Source organism: Gorilla gorilla, chromosome 6, assembly GCF_029281585.2.
Source record: "Gorilla gorilla gorilla isolate KB3781 chromosome 6, NHGRI_mGorGor1-v2.1_pri, whole genome shotgun sequence".
Lineage (NCBI taxonomy): Eukaryota > Metazoa > Chordata > Mammalia > Primates > Hominidae > Gorilla > Gorilla gorilla.
In genome coordinates this window covers 101620430-101647714 of record NC_073230.2, presented here as the reverse complement: position 1 = coordinate 101647714, position 27285 = coordinate 101620430, and the positions used below count along the sequence as shown (strand labels likewise).

Sequence of the window (27285 nt, the reverse complement as noted above, 5' to 3'; positions counted from 1 at the left end):
CTACGCTGTCTACAATATTCTGGAAGGTAGATCTTATTACTCCTAAAGTAAACAAAGCTAAAAGAGGTGAAGTGCCATATCCACTACTAAGAAATGAAGCCAAGATTCACACTCAGGTCTGACTGCCTGAGTCCATACCACGATACTATTCTGCCTCATAGTTTTGCTTACATAATTATGTACTTATTAAAAAATGGAATGATACACGGCTTATCTTCAACAGAATGCAGACTGCCACAAATTAGTAATAAAGTTATCAACACAAGAATATGCTGCTTCTGAGATTTATTTTTGAAAATTAGTCAAACATGTCGATCCTCCAGTAAAGCAAAGCATTTGTAAACTGGTTGTAATCATTTGCTTTCGTTATGAAAGTACTGCCAAAGTGTATTTTGTGAACTGCAACCGGGTAGTTCAGAACACAGGCTTTGGAGCCGAGGCTTCAATTCTAATTCCACCGCCAACTTGGGAGCCCTTGGACACATTCCTTCACTTCTCTTTGGTTCCTGTGTAAAATGGGATTCATTTGTAATAATTGTAGCGATGCACTTAGCACTTATGAACATTAAATGAGTTTAATACACGTAAGACATTTACCTGTCACATACGCACTCAAAGAATGCTGGCTCACATTACAGAACCCAAAGGCTTATTTATCCTTTTCGTTTATAAGGGTATTAAAACGCATTTTCGATTTAGGATGGGTTTATACGGCTGCAACCCAAGGAGCATCTGTACTTTTAAGAGGAACTGGGCACAGCGAAACAGCATCTTCCTAGTCTAACAGTGAGACTACATTCACAGAGGACACATTTCATCAAGAACGACTTAACACGCCCAGACATCTCATATTATGCCCCTGCGGTAAGGCAAATCAAGTATGAAGACACACACTCCCTGTTTTCTTCAGCACTGAGATCACTGGTTCCCTCCGTTCCACACCGCGGCTCCCTCGGCTCGGAGCCACAGGGAACTATGAAAATCGGCACGCGAGGCCTAAGTGTCCCCAGAACCAGAGGAACCACAGTTGCGCCATAGCAGAAGGACCTCTTTTACAGCATCAGCAGTGGGATAGTCAGTGCCGAGTTTTCCTGGCAGGACAGCCAACAACCACCGCCACAGACCAGTACAAACATTCCAACCCAGGACCTTTTTTCGCGCGCCGACACAGCCGGAAGTGATGCGTACAGCCAGCACGCGGGGCCGCCAGCGGGACAGACGAACGGGAGGGGCAGCGTGCGGGGAGCTGGGGGCGGGGCGCGGCCGCAGCTCCGTTTCCGGTGGCTCGTCGCGCTCGCTCACTCCAGCTGCAGCCACTCTCGCCCGTGGCTGCTTCCTCCATCCTGGTATTTTTTGGAGCCTCCATCCTGGTTCTTCCAAAGTGCCCGGACCCAAAACAGGAAGTAAGTGCGATGGAACCTTCAGGTTCCAACCGCCGCCAGGGCCGCTCCGCCCAGTGGAGCCTGTCCGGCCCCCTCGCTGCCCGCTAGCTCCCGCCGGCTGGCGCAAGCTGTCGGCGCCGGGGCACTGCGGGCGGGGTCGGAGCCTGGCCTTCCTGACGTTGCAGCTGCCGTCCCCGCACGTTCCGGCCAAGGCCTCCCTCTTAGGGCCGGGCGGCGCCCGTGGCTCAGGCTGCAGAGTAGGGAAGCGAGCGGCTGCATAGGCACAGCAGCGATCCGGCGGGGGCGGAAAATGGCGGCGGCTTCGGAGGAGCTAAATGGCGCCGGGACCCCTGGGGGGTGGGGTGGGCCGGGAGGTTGAGTAGAGAACTGGGCCAGAAGGAGTGGAGACAGTAAGGAAGCCCTACTTGTTTTCTCGTGGTGTTCTATTTTTAGTTTTTATTTTTGTTACGTTTTCGGTTTTGTTTTATGGTCCAGCGTAGGAGAGGTAGGCTTGGGTGGGGTTGAGAGAGTGGGGGTGGGTCTCGACCCAACTTCCCCCCCCTTTGCTTTTTTGTTCTTTTCCCTCGTTTGCGCTTTAGATTCTTCTGTAATTTTGCGGGGGTTCAGCCTTGCTCGGCGATTCACGACCCAGACATAGAGAATCGGGATAGCTGGCCGAACCGTCTCTGTCAGTCTGACTCTCTTTAAAGAAGGGATGTGGGCTGGGGCGCGGGGACAGAGTCCTGGTGGAGCACGGAAAATGCGGCTGTAAAGTAGTAATTACCCTATTGTGCCGAGTTCCGAGAAAGTTCTTAAAAATTGTTAAGTCCACTTTGTTCTCTAAAATGTACTTCGCTTTGAGAATTTCTTCAGGGAGGTATGTAGAATGTTTTACCACAATCTCCAGAGCAGATTTGAGAGTAGAAGTGGCCAAGTGCCCTTCTGTGCAATTGAATGATAGAGCATATGTCTTTATATAAAATACTCGGTGTAGATAAGGAAAAGGATAATAGTATACAGTATGAGTCAGGACTCCTCCCTTTCTCTCATTGAATTTGTGTAGTTGCTTTTTTCGCAACTCATTCATCTTTGTGTACCTCTTTTTAATGTACATGGATTTGATTATGTGTGCCTCCTTTCTGACAGTCGAGGCTGCATGTTGGGACGTCCTACAAAATGCATATTCTGTGGAATTATTTTTTAATATGACATGTCTTAAGCTTAAAGTGACGCCATTTGGAAAATTTTAAATTATACCTGTATTTTTAATTCGTGGGAGAAAAGCATTTGTAGCTTTTAAGCTCCAAATACGAAAATATTCTTCCACTATGTTGAAAGTATTGCAAAATCTGTTTTTTTCAGTTAAGGGTTTTCATATTTTTTCATTACTTCAAATTTCTTTAAGCTGGTTTTGAATTTATATTTCAAATAGCTTTCTGAGGATTACTGTCTTTTAATAACTTGAATAATTTGCCATCACTTTAACATTTAAAGAATGACTATGGCGATACACCAAAATCTTATCTTTTTGCTCTTATGGTGTACTTAGAGGATTTCATGTATTTCGTTAGGATTTAGAAATTCTGTTAAGATTTAGAGAAAAAAGGTTAAAGCTACATTCCTTAACGTTACAAAAATTGTCATGCTGAGAGAATCCAATTTGGTGTGAGAATAATTTTTTTCTTCCATACAGAAAGCACAAAACCCAGCCTGATTGTATCTGGAAAAAACCATTATGTTATAGGTGTGAAAAATACATTTCATGATTGTGGTGATTTTTATCTCATTTTAACTCTCAATACTAGGTGCTTCTGTATGCCACCAAACAAGCTAATTTTTTTTCTTACTATTTTAGTTGATAGGCTCACCCCAAAATATGCTTTTTGGGACTGATTTAGCACCTGCATATTCTGCGTGAATCTCTTTAATTGGTTGCAGTTGAGCTAATGGTGGAGCCAAAATGCTATTGCCCTGTCTTCATCAACATTTAATCAGTAAGTACTGGGCATTGCATCTTTCTTAGAACTTTAAGTTCATACTTTGCAGTTATATGAATACATTATTTTATGTAAACATTTTTCTGAGTATTCAGGTTTTAGAAGTATTTTGAGGGGAAGAAATCAAAGTTTGGGCGTTATGACTTGAGCTTTGAAAACAGCATGGTTGGGAAATGTTTACTGGTGGAGAATCATATCAAAAGTAGATAGCTGTCCTCTAGTCCTTTTTTTAGAGATCTCTTTTTTCAATCCTTTAGTTATGTCATTACACCCCAGGGGTGCTTTAAAGGTTGGGGGATAGTGTATGTATTTTATAAGGTTAGTTTGATATCACTGGTTAGTATTTAAATAACAACAAAAAACTTACCTTTACCTCCTCCGCAAAAAATCTTACCTTTCTATTAGCCTCATTTATCTCTCCAACATCTACAGACTCTAATTTTTATTAATGGTGTAATAAACTTACATGTCCTGAAAATAACATCTCATTATTTTAAACAGTTGCCTTTGCCATGCTTCATTAAGTGCATTGGCTTAAATTAACACCTGTGAGGATGAATGGGATAATGTGAAACAAGTATTCCTAAGGATTTACTGCCTGGCACATAGATGTTAAAATATTGAGGGAGCTTAGAAGTGTTTTTGAAAGTATTGACGTCTTGCATCACTTGTATTAAACACACATCTGTCTGTTGCAAAGACATCAAAAGCTTAGAAAGGAACAAAGTTTAAGGAGGGTTCATTCTATTTTTTTTATATCATATGTAGAGACTGCATATTGAACACTGAGGTGGTGGTCTGCCTTTCCAAAATGGAGTTTTCCATTTTAATAGTCCATTTTTTTTCTTACCACCATCATATTTTTCCTATATGAAAGGATTTCCTAGGAATTGATATACTTTTAAATGCTTTGCAATTGCAGCTCCTTTATGTCTCCAAATGATACAAGAAGACCCGAGAAAGTGGTAAACTTAATGATTTTTATTAAAGTAATTGCCAAATATTAAAGATAAAATATGGATAGTTACCAAATGTATGTGGCATTTGTTTACTTTCATGTCATTTCTCCGTTTATCTTGATGGTGCTTTCATTTTGTGAAGAAAATTCCTGTAATAGAAATCACAAATAGATTTTGTGTTTGCTTTGATTCTATAAAGGTAGATGAGTTTAAATAAAAGGAGGAACATGGTTAGGTCCCCCCCCCAACCCCCCCCCCCCCAAGTTTGTAGAAAGATAATCCATTCCATGACTGAGTACTAGAAATAAGTTGTCAGAGAAAAGCACACTGGAGAGCTCATTATGAACAGTTTAATTTTCTATCATTTCATATATTTAAATGTCATCTTGATTATGTACACTGTTAGGTCATTCTTCCAAGCACCAGTGGTCAAAGCTGATTCATTCACTTCCCATCAGGTGTTGCCTATCAGAAATGCTCATTAGGTTTATTTTAGTGCCGGTGTATATTTTAGTATCTAATGAGTAAATGTGCTTTAAAAATTAACTTCACTGTAAATCACAGGTGTCTGGTGATACTGTATATGTCCAGGTAAAGAGCCTCTGATGGTGCCTTGTAGAAAAGTACTCAGTTTTGAAAGGATGAAATCTTTCAAGTGTGGCGAATAACACATTGTAAGCTCCTGAACCATGCATGAAGTGAAAAATAACATTTTTGCTTTTTGAATAAGCAATATAGTTTTATTGTCAAACCAGATATGAAATGCTGCACCTTAAAATCCTTGCTATCAAGTAATCCTCCTTACTCAAGTAATAGTGACATTGTTTTCAATAGTTGGTAATTGAAATCAACAAAGCCTGCTAGAATAGACTCCACTAACAGCTCTGTTGACATTTTTATGATATATAGTCATATTTTACCATCTTAAAACCAAGCCATAGTAAACATTAATTAGGTACCTTAATTGAATATGCCTTATGTTCATTTATGGCTCTGCTGCTCAAACTTTTCCACAAAGTATATAGAGGAACAAATCCCATGGGGCCTGGCACCATAGTACAAAACATTCTTCTTCAAGTGTGTAGTGTTCCTATTCGTATCTTGAATAAAGTTTGTACTTACGAAGATGTTATGCTTATTCTATGACCTTACCTCTTCTCTGACAGCCCTCTGTGTACCCATGTTTAGGATGTATGAATTTGTTACCTATTATCTTCCACTAAGATTTTCTACTAAGCAGACTTTCATTATTTCAAAATAAACATATCTTAAAATTTATCTTCCAAATTCCTTAGACGTTACTAAGCAAATTCTCTTTTAAGTAGTTTTTAAAGCATTAGTTATACAATGATAGAGTAATAGTCCATTTGGAGTTTTATAATAACAGCCACAAAAACAAATGTTGAGTAATAGGTACGAATTAGATAAATTTAGATCTATGTGCTCATTCAAAATGTAAAGTAGTAATGATACTGGAAAATGCTCCTGATACAGTAAGTACAAAAAAGTGTGACAGTATGATCTTAATATTGTGAAAACAGTAAAAGATAGGCATGCTGATACATGGGTAGAAGACTTGCAAATCACACAGAACGTGAATGATTTTTCTTATACTGTATTGGGTCAGGAGAAAAAAACATCTGAAAACTGTCCTTACTGCCTTATTAGTTGATCTATGCCAGAGACTGTTTCTCAGCCTGTGTTTCTCAGTCTTTAACTCACCTAATAAAATTGTGGTGCTATATGTTCTGTAGCTTGCAAGATTTCACAGTATAAAGTGAGTGTATTAAAATAGGGAATGTTTTATATCATGTGGTCTCATCCCATATTCCATTTTAGAATCACAGCTCCAAGTCTCTAGGGTCAGCAAATGTTGGTTCCTGTGCTTCTCATGATTGCCACTAATAGCATCTAAACTCTTTCATACTTGTATCAGTACTGTAGTTGGAAATGAGTATACATCTGTTTACAGAATTAGCCCCCAAAACTGGGAAGAAAGGTGACTTTATTCCTTGATTCTGGTTTTTAGAAGATATTCAACACTTAAATGTCCAGAAAAATCAGGACGATAGGTAGACTCAATTGATGGAAATACCAGTCTAAGATAACCCATTGGATAAGAACTTTACATCAATACTGAAAGGAAGAATAGCATGAATAACTCATTTCTTTAATTGAATTCTGTGTTAAATAACAGATCCAAGAGTTATTTCTTTATGCTTATCCCTTTTCGTTCTTCCAGGTTATAGTATATTAAATAGGGTCATCTTTTTCATTGGGAGCTATAAGGTTATATTAAAATGAAGACACAATAACTCCATTATAAGAGTTTTGTACCACACTTAAGGTTATGTGTTTTTTTTTTTAAGCCACCAGAATGGTTTTATTTTTGTCATTGACAGCATGTACAAACCTGCAATTGTATAATTGTTTTGTTTTGTTTTTAAAATACTAAGTACACATTAAAAGTATGTTTTAAGAAATATGATGCATTAAAGAAGTTCACTGTAAACATAATTCTCAATGTATTTTCCTGCCTTGTTTCATGCATAAATAACAATCTAAGTAGTCATAAATAAAACTATCAACTTTTGTGGCCCAGAAGTATATACAAATTTTGAAGTTTGGCAGAAGGTGTTCTGTATGGTTTTATAAATTAAAACACACAGCATTTGTATTGATTATTAATGAAATGACTTATCCCAAGTCCTTATTGTATCCCAACCTGTTCTGTCAATAATAAACCTTCCAATGTACTTGGTAAAGATGCCACATGTTTAAAAACTCAATGATTAAAATAATTCTAAAAGGTAATTTAAATAGTACTCAGTCTTATTAAAACCACTTCAGCTCGTCTGAAAAAATGCTGCTAAGGAGTGAATTCTGTACCATTATTTAAATGGCATCTAACAAAATCTAAAATTTAAGGAACAAATCAAATACATTTTAGTCTTGCAAAAAAACTTCATTGAGATTGTTACAGGAACAGAATGCCATCCTAAGTTTTCTAAAATTTATTCTTGAGTCATCAATGAGTTAAAACTTTAAGAGTTATAATAATTTTAGAAAGCCATAATTCTTGATGCAGAACATGATTAGTTTTTAATGACCAGAAATTATTTCTTCAGAAAGCATTAAATAACTGTTGAAACATACCACCTATCTGGTGATTTATCAAGTAATCACTCAAGATTTATTAAGTACACATTTAAATTTTAGGTAATAAAAGTCAGCTGGAATTTTGTACATTTCACTGTATTTCATTTTATACTTTTTTTAGGTCTTCATTTATAGGGTATAAAACTTAGAAAACATTCTTAACCAGTATCTTCCTTAGGGTTAAATGATTCAAACTACAAGTAATGCTAAGCTAAATGCTGTCGTTAATACTGAAACCTAAGTTTCTAAAAGTTGTATTTTTCAATCAATACAAAAATGATCTGGCTCACTGTAAACTGCCTAACTTTAAAAAACTATTATTTGTTAAACAGCAGATTACAAGAAAAGTTTCCCCTGTTCTTTTAAAAAACAAGATTATGAGATACATAATCTAAATAAAAATTTACAGATGGTGGTTGAAATCCTGTCAACTTTCAGCCCAGTGTAACAAATTCCATAGTTATGCATGAATAATTCAAAATTAAAGTTTTTAATGGAAATGTCAGTAAGGCATGTAACTACATTTGTCAGGCACATGATAGACTAGAAAATTAAAGCTATCAAAGCTATAAATAAGGAGTGCATAAATAACAGCAATGCCAAAACATTAGGGCTGTTAAAATTTAAACACATCTGATAGTTCTTTCTGTAAGCTACTCTCCACTGATAAAGCTATGGATAAAACTTAATTCCTTGCACAGCTTTCTACTAACTGATGATAAAGCTGAATTCCTTGTTCATGAAGCTGTACACCAATAGAATTTTCACATCTATTCAAAATTCTTGAAATCTCAAGCAGATCGTCCATGGTTTTCCTAACTGCATTTGGATTTGCTGCTACCCTCAGGTATTTTTTTCTTTAATGTGCTAAGGTATTGTGCTATTTAAAGATACGCAGCAAATGATGAAAACATGCAAAAATGCCACTTCAGTTAAAATGGCTGTTAAAATTGTGTTTATTTTTTTTCTGTATCTTCTCGTTTTTAGTGTAAAAATAGTACATATGGTATAACCCATTACAAAGAAGGAAAATTGAAAAGAGCTGATGTGCAGTCATGTGTTGCTTAATGACAGAGTTCTGAGAAATGTAGTTTGGGTGATTGCATGTGAGCATCATAGAAAACACACAGACCTGTACAGCGTGTTACTGTACTGAGTACAGTGTTAACACAATGGCAAGTATTTGTATATCTAAACATATCTAAATATAGAAAAGGTACAGTAAAAATATAGTGGTATAATCTTTCAGGCTTACCATATATGCACATTTGATTGTTGACCAAAATGTTATGTGTTTCATGACTGTCTTTATTTTGCTCCAAAAAGGACCAAAAAAGTGATAGCAGAGTTGACGATTTTCCTGTTTTCCAGATAAACCAAACGGGGAGGGATTCCAAAAGTTGTTAACCATAGGTTCATGTATAATGAATTGGAATAAAGGCACTAAATTACTAAACTTTCTATTCTACTATCACAATTTGATTTATTTTGATTTATTCACCAGCGTTTCTCAGTCCAACATCAGAATACAGATGTATTCTGTGTAACAACTGTCTTGATTGCACTTGGTCCTTTTGTTCTAATTTGAAAGCTAAACTTCGTGAAAAAAGTATCAGTAGTTTGTCATATTCTTTTTTTTTGACGAAGTCTCAACTCTCGTCCTCCAGGCTGGAGTGCAGTGGGGTGATCTTGGCTCACTGCAACTTCCGCCTCCCGGGTTCAAGTGATTCTCCTGCCTCAGCCTCTCGAGTAGCTGGGATTACAGGCGCCTGCCACCACACCCGGCTAATTTTTGTATTTTTAGTAGAGACGGGGTTTCAGCATGTTGGCCAGGTGGGTTTCGAACTCCTGACCTCAGGCGATCTGCCTGCCTCGGCCTCCCAAAGTGCTGGGAGCCACCCAAAATGAGCCACCACACCCGGCCTGTAGTGTCTTTTCTTCCCTACTTCTAATTCTGTACATACTTCAGTAAGGCTTCTGCCTCTACTACTACCACCAAAACTGCTTTTGTTAAAGGCACCAGTTGTTCTCCATATTGCCAGATTACGTAGCTACTTCTCAGTTACCTTTCCCCCCAGCAGTTTTCAACATAGTTAACTACTTAATGCTCATTGAAAAAACACTCTTGTGCTTCTTAGTTAATACCTCTTAGGTTTTCTCCTGCATCTCTCTAGCTGGTCCTTCTCATTCTCCTTTGCTTGACTTCCCAAATTTAGTGGAGTGCTCTAGAACTGTAATCTAGGCTGTCTTCTCTAACCTGTTTAAGAAATCTTTAAAAACAGTGTGTATGCCAGTAAGATTTATAGGTCTAATCCTGGCCTGTTGAACTCTAGTTTTATATATTTAACTCTCAGTTTGACATCTTCATTTAGATACTTTATATCTTATATTATTAGTATTAATACTAATATTAATAAAAATAACCTACCTTTTGAATCTTGAACTGTGTGTGTTACCCATTAAAAGTGAAACTAGGTCAGTTTCTTAAATATTAATAAATGTACTGACCACATAGCTCAGACTATAGGGGAAAAAAAGTGAGTCAAGAACATATTTAGGATGACGGGACCAGGCACATTGGCTCACGCCTGTAATCCCAACACTTTGGGAGGCCGAGGCAAGTGGATCACCTGAGGTCAGGAGTTCGAGACCAGCCTGGTCAACGTGGTGAAACCCCATCTCTACTAAAAAAATGCCAAAAAATTAGCTGGGCATGGTGGCACACGCCTGTAGTCCCAGCTACTCGGGAGGCTGAGGCAGGAGAATCACTTGAACCTGGGAGGCAGAGGTTGCAGTGAGCCAAGATCATGCCACTGCACTACAGCCTGGGCAACAGAGCAAGACTCCATCTCAAAAACCACGAAAAAAAGATGACAGCATAAAAACAAAAAAGGTGACTGTATCCCCAGTACCTGCATATAGTAGAGGTAATATATTTGGATATATTTGTTGATTGAACAGATAAGCTTGATAATTTACAAAGTAGCATAGAATCATTCACTAATCTCTAACATGAGTTGCAGAACTTTAAAAACGGAGCCAGGATTCCTGTTCTTTTTCTCAACGTTGTGGATTAACTGGGGTCCTGAAATGATATCATTAAAATGTTAAACCTGTGACCATTTTGCACCTATAAAATAAGCATTGTACTTTTTGCTTTGAAGTTTTTAAAAAATAACTATTGGCAAGATTACCAAGAGTACAGTTTGCATCTCAATGGTTGGGATATAAATTTGTGCAACTTTTGGGAAAAATATATTGCAGTATGGTTGAAAAGTTCTAAATTTTGTCATATCCTTTGATTTAACAATTTTTATTTACTAATATTCAAGGGAATAGTGTAAAAATATGTTTTTCAGTGTGGTTTAAGGAAATTAAAAATTGGGAACAACATAAATGTCCAGTAATGGATAACTGTTAAATAATGTCACGCTTTTTATTGCAGCATAAGTTTTATTTTTTGCTTTTCTATTTTTTGAGACAGGTTCTCCCTCTCACCCAGACTGCAGCCTTGATCTCCTGGGCTGCAGCCATCCTCCCACCTCAGCCTCCAGAGTAGCTGAGATTATAGGCATACACCACCACACCTGGCTAATTTTTTTTTTTTTTTCTGGAGACTAGATCTCACTATCTCAGGCTGGTCTCAAACTCCTGAGGTTAAGTGATCCTTCTCCCAAAGTGCTGGGATTATAAGGCTGAGCCACCACGCCTGGTGCAGTGTAAGTTTTAAGTAATAACTTTTGTTAGATGCCTACCTTGGTTTCCTTCACACTTTTCAATCTGAGCAGATTCTAAAAAGCAGGATATAAAATTGCTCAATACACTATAATCACAGACACACATACACCGGGAGATGAGATTAGAAGGAACTACACCAAAGAATATGAAAAATCGCTGGGAAGTTTATGGATGATTTTAACCTTCTTTTTTTACTTTTTTACATTTGTTTCTCCCATCTTTTGTAGTAGGTATTACTAAAAAGCCAGCCTTTAAAAAATTAGTGGATTCAGAATGATAACAACATGAAATCTAATAGCTTAATGGTTCTCCAGCAGGATCTGTACCTTTTTCACTGAAAATGCAAAGAGGATCTAATTAGAATGCCGCAAAAATTAGAATTTTAATCCTAATTTTTGCTGAAACGTCCCCTTGAACCTCAAATCATGTGCTTTTTTTTTTTTTTAAGGTCTTTGGTTGGCTTTTGAGGATAAAGATGAGAAGCTTATTGAAAGAAACCTTTAAAAACCATTTCATATTTCATAAAGTTTCACATTGCTTTCAAGAGCTTGTAATTTGTCTTTTCTGGCCTAATTGTTTAAGGTTTTGTTTTTGTTTTTTCCACAGATTCCTAGATAGGGTTGTTCATCTGTCATCTTAAAAGGGTTTTCTGGATAAATAGGGTACTATATAATTTTTAATGCTTTAAGATAAAACATAAAGAGAGGTGTTAATAATTATAAAGAAGAACTATAGTTACTAATAATATTTATGGTGCTGTATTGATTGATATACACATCATGTTACATAATGGTACCACGGTCTACAGTTCATAGAACCACTAGCATAGCTGAGCCTGTTTTGTTTTTTTCAGAGAACGTTTGTCTGCCTGATGAGAGCCACTTGGGTTAAGAAACTACCTGTGAATAGTCATCATTTCTGTCCTTCATTGGGGAATACTTTTAGAGGCCAGTTTCCAAAAATTCTACTTAAAAAAGAATTCTGGTTTTGTCTTACTCTTCTAGATGAGATATCACAAAGGCTTGGGCCTAGACTGTCATCAGCATACTGCTATACTATTCGTTTGTTCTTATTAAGCCTTATTGTGTGTAATGCTGTTACTTTTTCAGAGTGTTGCAGAGATAGGAACATGGGAGAGAAACAATCTGGATAACATGAAAGTGATGCTGGTTGCTACGGGAAGGCAACTTGATTCTGTGGGAAGGGCTGTAGCTGATCCATCCGTTGTCTAGGTAGGTCTGCTTTTGTTGCAAGGATCTCACATGATTTGCAAATTTGTCAAAACTAGATGATGATTTCCATTTACCTTTATTTTGGGAATGGCATAATTACTATTGTAAAATGAATGATGTCCTTTTCAAATAGTAATTTGTATGGTAAAATTTTAATGAATTATTGGATCTTTACCATGTAAATGTTAATATATTTAAGTTTTTGTGCCAAAGGAAAATACATTCACTTCAGTGGTAAATATATGAATGGACTAATATCTTGTGTATAGGAGCCAGAGAGAGCCAGGCGTGTTGGCACATACCTGTACCCAGCTATTCGGGTGGCTAAGACAGGAGTATCACTTGAGCTCAGAAGTTCAAGGCTCTAGGGCCCTTAAGATTGTGCCTGTGAATAGCCTCTGCACTCTAGCCTGGGCAACAATGAAGACCCCTTCTCTAAAAAAAAAAAAAAAAAAAAAAGCTTAATAAACATTGAGTAATTATATCAGGGTTTGTGTCCTCTGTATTATTTAGTTGGTAAAACATACGTGCCAAAAGTGAGTATTGAGGCAAGAACCTCCTTAAACCTTATAAGGTATTTCTGAAGACTTCAACCAGGCTATTGATTATAGTTTCATACCTTTCCCCCGACTAGCCATGAGATGCTATATTCTGAGACTAGTTATTCCATCTGTCTGAACAAGAGGAAAATAATATTTGTGTAAAATAGCAGGTAAGGATACTTTGAACGATGTTGAAAGTTACCTGTTTCAAAAGAAGGACTAACTCGTCTCTTAAAATTACAATTTGGTCAGTGATGGATGTATGCACTTTTTCAATATTTTGAAAAGAACACAGCAAGAATTATTTAGTGTTCCTGTTTTTCAGATAATAGAGCTTAAATACCTGTAAAAAATGTTTTGAAAAAATAATTCTTAAGATAAAAGTTTTGATGAATCTTCTGCTTAAAGAAAAAGAAGTTAAGCACCTACAAAGCTGTCCATAAAAACACAGTAAAAAAAGTGGGGAGAGTTTTGCTGACAAGACAGATTCTTTTTTGTTGGATGTTGCAAAAACGTTTTTTAAAGTATTACAAATGTTGTAGGTTTTTAAAATTTATCAAAGCAAACAGATTCTTTCAGATATCTAATTCTAAATAATGGGTATAAATTTGTGAAAGGCAGTTTTTGAAATCTGAACTGTCATTGCAATTTTACATGAAGAACACTATAGAGGCAGATACCCAAATAAATGTGTGTGGTATTTCAGGGGATTATAAGGGAATACTTCATATTTGGGAATAATGTTTGAAATCCTGATCTGGAATCTGTTCTTGTACAGATTTGAGTATGAGCACAGTGGAAGAGGATTCTGACACAGTAACAGTAGAAACTGTGAACTCTGTGACTTTGACTCAGGACACAGAAGGGAATCTCATTCTTCACTGCCCTCAGAATGGTAGGAGAACTTGCTGACATATAATTCTGACTCTCTGAATTTATGAATTCCATGTCACTTTTGACTCGTATTGCCCAAATAGGGGTCTAGGTGCCTATGAGTTTAGGCTGCACAGTAGAAAAGGAGATTATCTCTTTAACATAAACGTTAGTTTTTGTCAATCTTGTTGCTATGTTATAAATAGGATCTGTTGAGCCCCCAAAGGTAATGATGGAATAACTGTAATATATACATCTTTTTTAATACTAATTGGTACCAGCAGCATAGTTAATACATTAGAAAATGTAGAATTATTCCTCAATGCAAGTAGACTTTTTTGTTAGAAACTGTGTTAAAGAATTGTACACAGTCATTTCAATATGACTTAATATGGTGATCTACAATGAATTAAGATTCAATAGCTTTCCAACTGATAATTTTGTTGTTACTCCCCGACTTGCTCATTATTTATGTCATTTATTTATTGTGCTCTCAAGTTCATCTTTACTCAACCTAGGTTCTGTCTTCTCTTCTCACTCTGTACATAATTCATAGGTTATTTAATTCAAAGTTAGGATTTTAAGTAGCACCTACCTATAAAGATGACTCAGACTCTGTCTTTATACAGAATTCTCTGTGCTTCTCATAGGCATGTTAAGTTTCATATGTCCCAAACAATCCTTACATGTACTTCCTAAACCTAGTTCTCTTTTTTCCTTTCTCTGTGAATTTCATTACTTAGTGTCCAGATCATGAATGTGGTTGGGAATAAATTACTTCTCTCATCACCTGCATCATTTCATTTGAAGACTTCTTGATAGTATTATGTTTTTTAAATCCATTGCATCCTCTCTGTTTCAAGCCTGCCTTTGTTAGTTCAGTTTCTCATTTCTCATCTAGATAGCTCTAATATCCTTTTAACCAGTGTCCTACCTATCATTCATCTTTCAAGCAGCTGATGAAATTGTTCCTGATACATTTAATAGCATAAAGCTTCCCAAGGTTTTTAGAATATAGTACAGGTTCTTTAATTTGGCCCATAGGCCCCATTTCTGCTTTCCTCATAGTCTTACCTCCTGCCGCATTTCATATACCTGTGTTCCAGCAGATCACACTATCTTTATTTTCCTAACATACCTATACCTTAAGCTTCTTATACGTCTGTGTCATTGCACATATTGCTTCTACTGCCAAGAGAGATAGCAGTTTTCCCCGGGCTTCCCTTCTCTTTCAAGTTTAAGACACCGCCTTGAGGAGTTGAATACTGCAGTAGGCATAGAAAGGCAGTGTCCTTTTGAATCCTGTTTGCACAACTAGGTTTAGTTAAATGAGCAAATTGGTAAGAAAATTTTTTTAATAGATAAGAAAATTGTAGAGCCATTGTTAGAGATTTTGTTTTCCCTCTTTGGTTTGAAATTTTTGTTTGTTTGTTTTCTTCCATTAGAAGCGGATGAAATAGACTCAGAAGATAGTATTGAACCTCCACATAAAAGGCTTTGTTTGTCCTCTGAGGATGATCAGAGTATTGATGATTCTACTCCTTGCATATCAGTTGTTGCACTTCCACGTAAGTCACTACGTATTAAGAGCCATAGAGTTCCCTTTTAAAATCAAAGTTTAGCTTTCAAGACTTTCAGTTGGCATTTCTAATAGACTTGGACTTACTGCTTTTTTCTTCATTTAGTCAAAACTCCCCTTTTTAGCTAACAATAAATACTATGTGCCAGGCATATCGTTAAATACTTTTACGTATATTGCCTACTTTAATCTTCCCAACCTTTTTTTTTTTCAATTGCCCCACAAGGAGCCTTTTTAGACTTTTTTTCCTGATTGTGCTTTTCATGAAAATTACAAAATGTCCTCAAAAATAGCTTGTATTTCTTAATGTACTGTCTGTATGTCCTTGCTTTGTTCATAAAGATAATAAAATTGTTTGTCACATGCATTTCCCCCTACCCCAAGAACCATATTTGCCCTCATTGAGAAGAAAGCATGCTTTACAATAGGTACTAATATTGTTATTCCTATTTTATAAGTCGGGAAACTGAGACACAGAAAATTATAATAACTTGGCTAAGAGCATATCTAGGCATTCTGGTTCCTGTAATACATACTCTTAACCCCAATGCCATATTGCCTATTCAGTATGCTGTATGACAACATGAAAGTTAGAAGCCTAATTAGTTTATTCTTACCGAGAAAGTTCTTAATGTGTTTCTATTTCAAGATCATTTAGAGTAGACTGGCTTCTATAGGAGGTATAATATTTCAAGTGCAGTACTGTTGGCACAAGACAGCATACCAACTGCAACATTAGGTTGTATTTCTGATTTGCTTAGCAAAGAGTGTGGAGTGTTCAGGAAGATTCTGGAGTAGATGCTTTAGTCCATGGCAATGGGGATGCAACACATGGCTGTTGGCACTCCTAGCACAAAGGAGGGTTTTGCCATAGCTGAGAACTTTGATTTTACACTCAGCATCAGGCAAAATCACATCTTCATCTTTTGAAAAAGCAAGACTTGGTTTTCAGCATGGAAAATCATACCTTAACAAGTAGATATGTACTCTGAATTTAGAGTTAATTGCTTGCTAAATTGAACAGAAAAACTTTTAGTTTACTGTAAGACTTAATTGAAAAACAGTGTTAATATTGCTTCCAGTTGTGGCATAGACAAGCATAACATTTCTAATTAAATATTCTTTCCTCCTGATGATTCCTATGTTTTTTTAAAATCTTTCCTAATTTGACTATCATTATGTTGTGATTCAATTCTAAAACTTAATTGGCCTATCTATATAGATGTAATCCTAAATATTTTCTAAGCTAGAATTTTTGAGTGGCTATTTTGATATAAATTGACTTCAACCAATTCATTTTGTTAAAGTGCAATGTCTTGTTCATGATTGTAGGTTCAAACTACACTTGGTATTAGTTTTATTTTATGGTGGTAAACCAAATCCTTCATGGCGCTGTTCACTTAGCTTCAGATAATAGAGGTATGTTGACATGAAAGCACACGAGCTGCTTAATGTTGGGTCATAGCATCATCACATATGGAAGACACACTGAAGCCTAATGTTTAGCAATAAGACTGATAAAGTTTATCTGTCTGGATCGTAAAAATCCTCACAGCATCAGCCTGACTCTCATATTAATCATTCTAACTCACCACTTCTTTTTGTAGTCATCTGCCACTACATTTATCCCATTCCCTATTTATAGTTGCAACTATGTAGTGATTACAGTATTCATCTAGATGATTCTTTCAGTACCTTAGCCTCTTATTCCTTTTGTTCTCCATTTATTACTCCCTTTACCACTCTTACCTATTACTAGAGTCCATTTGTGGTCTATTTCAGACTTTTTGTTTTCCTGCCGCTACTTCTGTCTTTCCAGCTCACTTCCTGTAGGACTCTAACTCTGTAGTCTTTTGCCTCACTGGGCCCCATTGATCCTATTACGTTTTCATTGTTCCTTCTCTACTTGTATCCTTTCTTTCCTTTTTACCCTGTTTTACTTTTATGGTTAATCATTATAATCACTGTCTTGCATTCACCAAGTCCTTTTTTTTCTCTCACTTATTTGGTGAACTCATAACTGTCTAAATCTATCTTTGCCTGTTTATGTCTGTACCAGTGCAGCTAATTGAAAAGTATTAGAGAAAAATGGCACAAACAGGCTGACTGTTCTCACTCTAATTCCTGATCATTAACCTGAAGTGGGCTTATAATGCTGCCCACCAGTAACAACAGCTCTCTAGTGTTCTTTTTCCCACTCTGAGATGACTGTTTCATTTGTCCCGAAACTTGCAAATACCTTTTCCACCTTTTTACTCTGAGCTGATAACCCTATTCCCTCTTCACAAAGAAAATGGAAGTAACCAGAAAATAATTTCTACAAATTCCCACTACCACAAATACATACCTACCTGCATCTATGTCCATCCATATATTTGTTGTCCTATCTTAGGCCTACCCTTCCATTTACTTAATTTCTTCCCCTTTACCTACTCAAGGACATTGTTCCAATAATTATTTTGTTTCTTCCGTATCGCCAGTTTTTCTTCTACTGAGTCATTCCCACAGTATCAGAAACATACCGTTATTTTTCTTTAAAATAAAAAGTCCCTGGTCAGGCGTGGTGGCTCATGCCTATAATCCCAGCACTTTGCGGGGCAGAGGCGGGCAGTTTGCTTGAGCCCAGGGGTTTGAGACCAGCCTGGGCAACAAGGCAAAACTCTGTCTTTACAAAGAATACAAAAATTAGCTGGGTGTGGTGGTGCACGCCTGTAATCTCAGCTGCTAGGGAGGCTGAGGTGGGAGAATTGCTTGAGCCTGGGAGGTTGAGGCTGCAGTAAGCTGTGAGTGTGCCACAGCACTCTGGCCTGGGCAACAGAACAAGATCCTGTCAAAAAAATAAATAAAAAGTTCCTTTAGCTCACTTTTGGTTCTTACTCAATTTTCCTCCTTGCCTTTAGAGCAGAATACCTTGAAAATTGCCTATATTTGCCTTCATTTCCTTTCCTCATTTTTCCCTAAACTTACTCCAGTCAAGCTTTCATCCCTTAACTAAACTGTTTTTGCCAGCTCTCCAAAGACGTTCTTGTTGCCAAATTCAATGGTCACTTTTTTAGTGTTTGCATTACTTGATCTGTTGGCAACTTTTGACAATATTTATTACTCCCTCCTCCCTGAAACGTTTTCACTTGGCCTGTAGAAAACATTCCTCTGGTTTTCTATTTTTCTGTCCATTTCTTCTTAGTCTCCACTGCTGACTTTTCCATGTCACCAGAACCTCTAAATGTGGAGCACCCCAGGACTAAGTCCTTAGACTGCTTCTTTGTTTTCTTTACTCACTTTTTAGGTGATCTCAACTCAAGGTTTTAAATACTATCTGGTGTTAACTACCAGATTTATTCCAGACCAGACTTCTCATTCTCTAAATATTTAGCAGTTGTCTCAAACTAATGTATTTAAAGCAGAGGTTCTATAACTTCCTGAATCCTTAACATTTGCTTCTTTTACAATCTTCTCCTACTAATTAGTAGCAGGTGTATTCTTCCAGTAGTTTTGATTTTTTTAAAAAAAATTTAATGTTATCCTTGGCTCTTCAGTCTCTTCCATCTCTTCTTTGTCTACAAATCATAGTGGCTCTGCCATCCAAAATACATTCACAATTTGAACTACCAGCCACTCTCACTTGCCTTCACCCTAGTCCAAGCCACTGACCTATCTTTTTTGCATTTGCCCTTCAGACTGTTTTTCTTATAGCAGCCAGAGTGAGCCTCTTAAAATAAAAGATTATATTATTCTTCTATTCAAAATCTTCCAGTCGTTTCCCACCTAAGAGTTAAAACCAAAACCTTTTGGCTTACGAGGCCCTACACAATCTTCTCCTACTGTTCTTGTTTAGTTGCTTTAGCTACACTGGCCTCCTTGCTATTCTCGTGAACACTCAAGCATGCCCTGTCTCAGAGCCTTTGCACTTGGCTCTCCTTGAAATGCTCTTCCTTGAGATACCTGTAAAACTAGCTTCCATCCTCACTTGTTCCAAGTCTTGGTCACTTTTCCTAGCCTCCTATATAAAATTTCAAATACTGTCCTCCACCCCAACACATTCCCTTTCCTGTTAGGTTTTTTCTCACTACTAATCACCATCCAACGTAGTATCTTGTCCATTTTGTGTCTTTCCCCACTAGAATACAGGCTCCATGAAGAAAGGATTTTTGTTTCCCTTGCTCACTGCTATATCCCCAGCACCCACAGCAATATCTACTATGAATTAGGTGCACATTAAGTATTATTAAGCAAATGAATGTATATATGTGAAGATGTATTAACAAGGAGTGTGTTAGGAAATTAGATGATCATGTTTTTTTCCCCATGGATATTTTTAGAATAATTAGAACTTGCCATTATTATTCTGGAGATGAACGGTTCCTTTTCTTGAAGTTTCAGAAAATGATCAGAGCTTTGAGGTGACCATGACTGCGACCACAGAAGTAGCAGATGATGAGGTTACTGAGGGGACTGTGACACAGATACAGGTATAGTAAATCTTTTAACTGGCCTCAGAAGGATGATCCTTTACACATTGCTTAGCTAATAAAATGATGAGAAACCTCAGCCTCCCAAGTAGCGAGGACTACTGGCACATGCCACTGTGCCTAGGTTTAGCCCTTATTATGAAACAAATTACAAAGTTTTTTTGTTTTGATTACTGCCAAAGAGTTAATGAGTTATAATTTAATATTTAGCCTCTTGGTTTATCACCATTTTAGTGAACGAAAAGCTTTTCATAATAATTTCTAATATTTGTTTAATAAGATTAACTTTAGACACAAAATGGACAAGATGTGAACTGAAAGTCAGCATAGTTAAAAACCCCCTCAGAAATAGTCTGTTTCTTACTGTGTCTTTGTTGTGAACCAGGTGCAGCTATTTTGACATAGTTTGGTAGATAACGTACTGTGTCTCCTTCCAGTGATGAGACTAGCTTGAAAAACAATTACAAACTATTATAATAAAGTCCCTATGTATATAGTACTTTGTGGTTGCAAGAGGTCTTCAGTGGGCTGAATATTTTAATTTCTAAGCCTTATATATGCACTACAGGCATGAAATCCTGCAACCAACTCATAAAAGCTTCATTTTAAAAGCAACAGCATACTAAATAAAGCTGAGTCAACTTAATAGATGCATAAAGTAGTGAAAAATGGGGGTAAAATACCCTAAGACTGATTAATATTTATATATCATATATAGATAGGTACCCTTCAAGGTACCTGAGTCTCCTGCTGTTGTACTCACTAAACTCATTTTATTGACAGTGTTGAATACTACTGCTACTGCTTAAGAATTATTTGCTCATTTGAGGGAATTAAATGTTTGCCCCCTAAGGCATTAAATGTTTGCCCCCAAATAGTGGTTAATCAGCATAACAGACTTATTCCTAAGGTTCATGGAATGGGCTCTGCTATATATATAGACATACTTTGAGAAATGGTGATTTGATTCTCATATCCAACTGATTAAGAGAAGATAATTTAAGAGTATTTTCTACATTATAGTTCTTAAAAGTGAGTATTGTATGTATCAAGGTCTTTTGATAGCTCTCTGTTACACTCTTTACTGATGTATAACTCTAGGATCAAATCTTATAAAAATTGTGATCTTCAGAATATAAGAAGCCTTAGACACATATAGTCTGTCTCAATTCTTAGCTTTATACAGGTCCCTCTTGATTTAAGAAATCAGAAAGTATGACACATAAATAGAGGGCTATAAAACTTATTCACACTTGTTCCAGTGATTTCCAGCTTTTTGCCCATGGATTCAAAAACACTTTCATAAACACACTATATGTATTACCACCAGATATAAAAGTAAAGTAATAGGCAACAATAGAAATGTGGCTTTTCTCCTAATTGTACCTTGGTTGTCCACTGACAGCTTACCTCTTTCCAAGAGAGATGAGGACAGCTTATCTCTTTCCAAGAGAGATGGGTTTCAATTTCTCTTTATATTAGAAGTTCAGTTTCTGTTTATTCAAGAAGTAGTAGTCCAGTCCTTCTTAGGATTTACCTTCAGCCGGTGACATTGCTTAGTCTTTTTTAGCCCAGAGACTGAATTGGGTTGAGTGGTCACTAAATACGTGACTCTTCCCTTATTCTGCTTATGATAGGCTAATACCTCATACGGTAGCACTGTTGCCAGGTCTTCCTCATTTACATTACGGTTCTCTTTAGGCCAGGGTCAACTCTGCCGAAGGCAGCTTTTTTCCCCTACAGGGTTTGTTAGATTAGCTATGCTTGTAACTGAAAATACAGCTAGTGGTGGTTGCACAGAAGACTTAGCTGCATTAAGAATAAGTAGTACCATATAGTTCTTTGAGAGAAAGGTGCATTAATAAGGCTCTAGAGGTTGGCTAAAGCAAAGTTGTCAGAAAACAATAAGCGGACCGTGATTTTGCAATAATGACTTATGATTGTGCCTGTTAATATTTTAAGTTAAGAGATGACATTATTGATGATTTAGGCAGCAAGCTTATCTCTGAGGGCATTAACAAATCATAACACCCAACCCTAGGACTTCCATTTTCCTATCTAGAACAGATAATAACTGTATATTGTATATTGAGGTCATTTACATGTGTAAATATTTAAATTTCCCTGAATATTCTATGTTGATTTAAATACTTAATGGACTCTTGGCCCATTTTATATAAAACTGAAGCCAATAGTACATTTACTTGCTTAAATGAAGGTCATATTGTATTAATGCATATAATTTTGTTTTCATACTGCCATAATAAAAACAGCAAGAAATATTTTTTTGTAAATTGGATATATTTTTACTATATCTAAAACAAGTGAATTCCATATGACTATATTTAAGTTTTATAATGCTTAGCATTACAAAGATGAATCCGGTTGGGCATTAAATCAAGCTGCCGTTTTTTTGTTTTGTTTTGTTTTGTTTTGTTTTTTTTACTTTTACCTTTTCAAGATTTTGCAGAATGAGCAACTAGATGAAATATCTCCCTTGGGTAACGAGGAAGTTTCAGCAGTTAGCCAAGCATGGTTTACAACTAAAGAAGATAAGGATTCTCTGACTAATAAAGGTAAGATACACTGTGAATTTTAGTGCCTAGTGAAAAAAAATGGAGATAGAAAGGGCTTATAGTCATCAGGATTCTGAGTTGGACCTTCGTCACTGGGATTGAGCAGTTAGAGTAATTGAGCTTTTCTAACTGAATTAAATTTGGCCCCAAATGACTTTGAATTAAGGTTATGAAACCACCATTTGTTTTTCAGTAATTATTTCTCTCCTGATTTGAAGTAAATTTTGTCTTGTTAATTTTTGAACAAATGCATAGTGGTGGCATTTAAGACAATAGTTATTGCTTATGAGAGTAGGAAGTCAAGCCTTTTCAAGGGTCTACTAACTTTGGTCTGATAAGCAGCTTAGAGGCTCAAGGTAACATAGTGTTTACAGTGTTGGCTATGTTCAAGCATAGCTGGGGAAGGTGCTACAAAAAAGTGAGGGTTGTGTCTGTGCCACTCTGAAGTACAGAAAGGAAGCAGAAAAACGTAAATAATTTTCAACCACTGTGTAGTAAATACTCATTAAGAATACATTATTCACTTGGTATTCAATATTTACCTTGCCCTAGAGTTTTTTGTATGTGTTCTTTTTGCCCATAAAATTTTCACTGGAGAAATTTTTCAAAAAGTTTTGAGCATGTTTGGCTTTTTTTATTTTTATAAGTTTCTTTTTAGCTGTTCTATATTGTTGAAAGGCTAAGAGAGGTAATATTTTTTTAAATCTTTTAATTACCATTGTCTTTTTTTAGTAGGGTCAAATAAATGTATTCTAGCGTAAAAACCAGAAGTTACAAAAGCAAGTTTACCTAGAGACCTTTCAGATTTCAGAGGAATGAGAAATGAAATTAGCTAAATTTTATCCCCAAATATAATTGAATCACAAAGGAAATCTTTGGTGTTTTATTTCTTTCAAGGAGTAACATTTTTTATAACATTACTTGTTTTCTTTTAAAGGACATAAATGGAAGCAGGGGATGTGGTCCAAGGAAGAAATTGATATTTTGATGAACAATATTGAACGCTATCTTAAGGTATCTTATGGCATATTTTTATGTTTCACTAATTTGTTTATTGCCAATTGCAAAAATATCAACACAGCATGTTGTGTGCACTTATTAGGAGCTTTTTACTTATTTTTGTAATGGCTAACATGTAGCTGAATAATTCTAAAATACATTATTATAGTACAATAATATTTTGAATTCTCAGTTTAAAATAGCTTTACTGCTTTAGTTACCACCCTAAAGTTTAGATAAAATCTTAGTAGCCTCTCAACATTTTAAAGCCTTATCTTTTCAAGAAGCCTATAGAGTTTAATTTATATTGTTTAAAGCTTAAGGCACGCATCTTTGTTTTGTTTTGTTTTGTTTTGTTTTCGTTTTTTTTTTTGAGACAGTCTTGCTCTGTTGCCCAGGCTGGAGTACAGTGGCACAGTCTCAGCTCACTGCAACCTCCGTCTCTTGGGCTCCAGCTATATTCTCCTGCCTCAGCCTCCTGAGTAGCTGGGATTACAGGCATGCACCACCACGCCTGGCTAATTTTTATATTTTTAGTAGAGACGGGGTTTCACCATGTTGGCCAGGCTGGCCACAAACTGCTGACCTCAGGTGATCCACCCATCTCAGCCTCCCAAAGTGTTGGTATTACAGGCGTGAGCCACCGCGCCCAGCTAAGGTATGCATCTTTGAATGAATTTTTGATGTCATAGTAGTCCTTACCTTTTAAAAAAATCAAAAATTTAGTTTATTTTCTTATTCAGGTTTATTTCTTGTTAGCTTAGTACTCTTCATTAAATGTCTTTTGAACACAGTATTTTTAAGGCTTTGGATTGTGTTAAGGCATGGATTGTTTTAACAGTGTTTGCTTTTGAAGTCAGTGATCCATTTGGGCAGACTGGAAACAGGTGAAGAGTGATAGAAAGCCTGGTATCGTGTGAATGATACATGTGAATTCTGTACAAGATTACAGAAAGAAGAGTTTTTAGAGCAGTTATGGAAAATTTTGGAAGAGAAAGGATTTGAGCTGTCTTAAAGGATAGAACTTGGGCTAGCGTAGAACTTGAGGGAACTGCATGAATACATGCCGAAGCAGCAAGAAATCAAAGATCAAAACCACCACACATTAAATTAACCCCTTTACCTTGAACTAAGATAAATAGCCTCTGGAAAACTGGGCTCTGAAGTCCATGCCAAAGAATTTGAACTTTATCCTATAAGAGATGAGAAGCATTAAAGGGTTTAAGAAAAGCTAGTAGTTTAGTTGAGTAAGAAATTGGTGGGGTAAATCTGTATTCTCAAGGAAATCTTTCTAGAGACTTGCTGGCCATCTCTGTAATGGAGTTAGGTTCAAATAGTGTTATGTCTAAAATGTAGATCATTAGCATCATTTGTGGAAGGATGGTGTACAGTGTTTAACCATTCTCCTATCGTTTGATATATTGACTGCTTACTCTTTTCCACTCTACACTAATGTAGAAATGCAGTGCTGCCTAGAAGGTCCACATTTTTAAGTTTAATTTTAACTGCAACTTTCCCAACCTAAGCTTTTTGAAATACAGAATTTTAAAACTCTAATTCTTCACTAATAAATGAGATCCTTCCACCATGTTTGTTGTTTTAAGAGAAACAGAAATACAGTGGCCATTGAAAATGAATCCAGAAGTGTATTTCAGTTGTCCTCTAGTCACATATGCTTTAGTTAAACCTGGAAAATGCTATTAGTTTAGATAAAGCAGTAATCAGTGCTAAGGAACACTGAACTTTGAGAATTAAGCTGGTTTCTTGTCTAGGGGATTGAAGTAGATGATCTCAAGGACCCTTCCAAGTTAGTGATTAATGGGCAGGAGTGTGAGTAGGATTTGAGACCTTTTAGAGGACTGTTTCAGTAGACCAACTGATTGTGGCAAAGGACTTAAACTACAGTGGTAGAAATAGAATTGGTAGGGAAAGGGCAGATAACCAAGTATCCGCAAGGATGCCTGAACTGAATGTTGGGAAAGAAGGAAAAGGAGTTAGAGCAACTTAAGAGTTTTTATTTTAGGTGATTGGGAGAATGATGATCAGATTGGCAGAAATAGGAAATGTCCAAAAGATTATCTTGGAAAAAGATGATTTGTTCAATTTTGGTTTTTGACCATAGCTTTTATTATATGGTGCTCTTCTAAGACTTCTGTAGAGCTAGTTTTAAACTTCAGAGAATTCGAATTAATTGGATGTCATATGTTTCATATTTGGGTTAAAAGGATAAATGCAAGTAACGTCTATAAGCAAGAAAAAGGGCAAGGAGTGTGGAGGCAGGAGAATCTTTCATCTCACTCTGTGGTCATCCTGCAACACAGTGTGCTTGCATGTAGTAGCTCAGTAAATATTTAGGTTTAATCATTGGCAAAATTGGAATTGCATAAGAAAGGATTTTAGAAACCATTCTAAAATTTAGAAATTTTTTGCTGTGAAGTTTCATACATTCAAAAGTGTATAAAATGCATACACTGTGATTTCACCTGTTTTTGAAATTTATATAAATAGATTCATTCTCTGGATATTCTGTAACTCAGTATTATTTTAATATCCTTACCCATTTATTTAGGTGTATTTCATTGTGCAAATGTGCAAGTTACCCATTTCACAGTTAATGGTCATTTGGGTTCTTTTTAGTTTTTTGTTATTCATTTGTACCCATCTAGTGGGTGTTAATTATGGTTTTAATTTATTTCTCTGATAACATTTTGATATGCTTATTGGCTATTTGTGTTTCTTCTTTGAAATTCCTGTTTGTGTCTTTCACCAGTTTTTCTGTGGAGTTAACTTTTGTTTAACTTAGACTTTCTTAATGTATGCTGGGTACTAATGGTTTATTGGTCATTTGTATTACAGATACCTTGTCCCAATTTAGTGGCCTGTCTTTTCCTCCTCTGTAGGTGTCATTTGATGAGAAAAGATTTTTAACTGCAATACCAAATGTATCATCTTTTTTGTTTGTTCGTTTTGCATGCATGCTTGCTTGTTTAAGAAATCATTCCCCGCCTCAAGGGCATGAAGACATTCTCACATTATCTTATAAAAGTTTTATAATTCTGCATTTCATTGCTGTAGGTGTGATATATAATTTCAGTTGTATCTCTTTCTGTATAGATGTCTAATTCCTAATTCACAGTGTCCATTCTGTTCTAAATCAAGCTGCCACAAATTTGTTTCTAGGTTTTCTAACTTGTTTTCAGGTTCTGTTTGTTGATACTTGCACCAGTACAGCGCTGTCTTCAGAAATCCCAATATCTGATGGGGCAGGCCTCTTCATAAATATCTTGGCTGTTCTTGGCCCTTTGCTCTTTTGTTATAAATTTAGAATCAGCTTACAGAGAGTGAAACACTCAAATGGAGTTTTTATTGGATAGCATTGAATTTGTACATCAACTTGGGGGGAATTAATATCTTCACAGTATGTCATCTTCCTGTTTAAGAACATGGTATAACTTCATTTAGTTAGTTCCTCTTCAGTATCAAGTTTTATATTTTCCTCCATAAAGGACATTGATAACTTGCCTAAGTTCTGATGCTCTTAATTTTGACGCTGTGTGGGAACTTTTTAAAATGTTATGTAAACTGTGTAGAAACGCAAATAACTGCATTTTGATTTTGTATCTAGCAACCTTGCTAAAATTAGTTCTTTTTTAAAGTAACATATTTTTTTCATAGATTTTTGGGTTTCTACATATATATCACAAGTGATTCATCTTTTCTTTATAATTTTGGTTTTTCTAAAAATCTGATTATCAGTGAATCCTAATTTGATAAGACTTG

The 27285-nt window shown here is 36.3% G+C and overlaps 2 protein-coding genes across 14 annotated transcripts in view; one reads left to right on the top strand and one right to left on the bottom strand.

Moving 5' to 3' along the window:
- Positions 1-270: 270 nt before the first annotated feature.
- On the bottom strand, positions 271-5520 carry LOC115935379 (uncharacterized). Its single transcript, XM_055347878.1, has 3 exons — positions 5491-5520; positions 598-1713; positions 271-506 (listed from the first exon to the last, which is right to left on the bottom strand). Exons 1-2 carry the CDS (start codon positions 5518-5520, stop codon positions 997-999), a joined length of 747 nt encoding a protein of 248 aa, XP_055203853.1. The 3' UTR covers positions 271-506; positions 598-996.
- The window catches only part of DMTF1 (cyclin D binding myb like transcription factor 1), a 43953-nt gene continuing 17905 nt past the window's right edge, over positions 1238-27285 (top strand). For 2 of the 13 annotated variants that reach the window (XM_055346865.2, XM_019031306.4), the window contains exons 1-8: positions 1238-1403; positions 3238-3376; positions 12345-12467; positions 13788-13904; positions 15328-15450; positions 19836-19930; positions 22392-22506; positions 23444-23520. In XM_055346865.2, the coding sequence (XP_055202840.1) occupies positions 13796-13904; positions 15328-15450; positions 19836-19930; positions 22392-22506; positions 23444-23520 (519 nt within the window). In that variant the 5' untranslated portion in view covers positions 1238-1403; positions 3238-3376; positions 12345-12467; positions 13788-13795. Of the gene's footprint in view, positions 2260-3237; positions 3377-8484; positions 8673-10285; positions 11217-12344; positions 12468-13787; positions 13905-15327; positions 15451-16792; positions 16881-19835; positions 19931-22391; positions 22507-23443; positions 23521-27285 lie in introns of those variants that run through there. The other 11 variants (XM_055346859.2, XM_055346860.1, XM_019031310.4 and 8 more) reach the window with 11 other exon arrangements.

Coding starts and splice junctions, on each gene's coding strand:
- LOC115935379 (XM_055347878.1), bottom strand. CDS start 5,520: ATGGGTACACAGAGGGCTGTCAGAGAAGAG. Junction 1,714..5,490: donor AGAGGGCTGTCAGAGAAGAG/GTAAGGTCATAG, acceptor GGCGCCATTTAG/CTCCTCCGAAGCCGCCGCCA.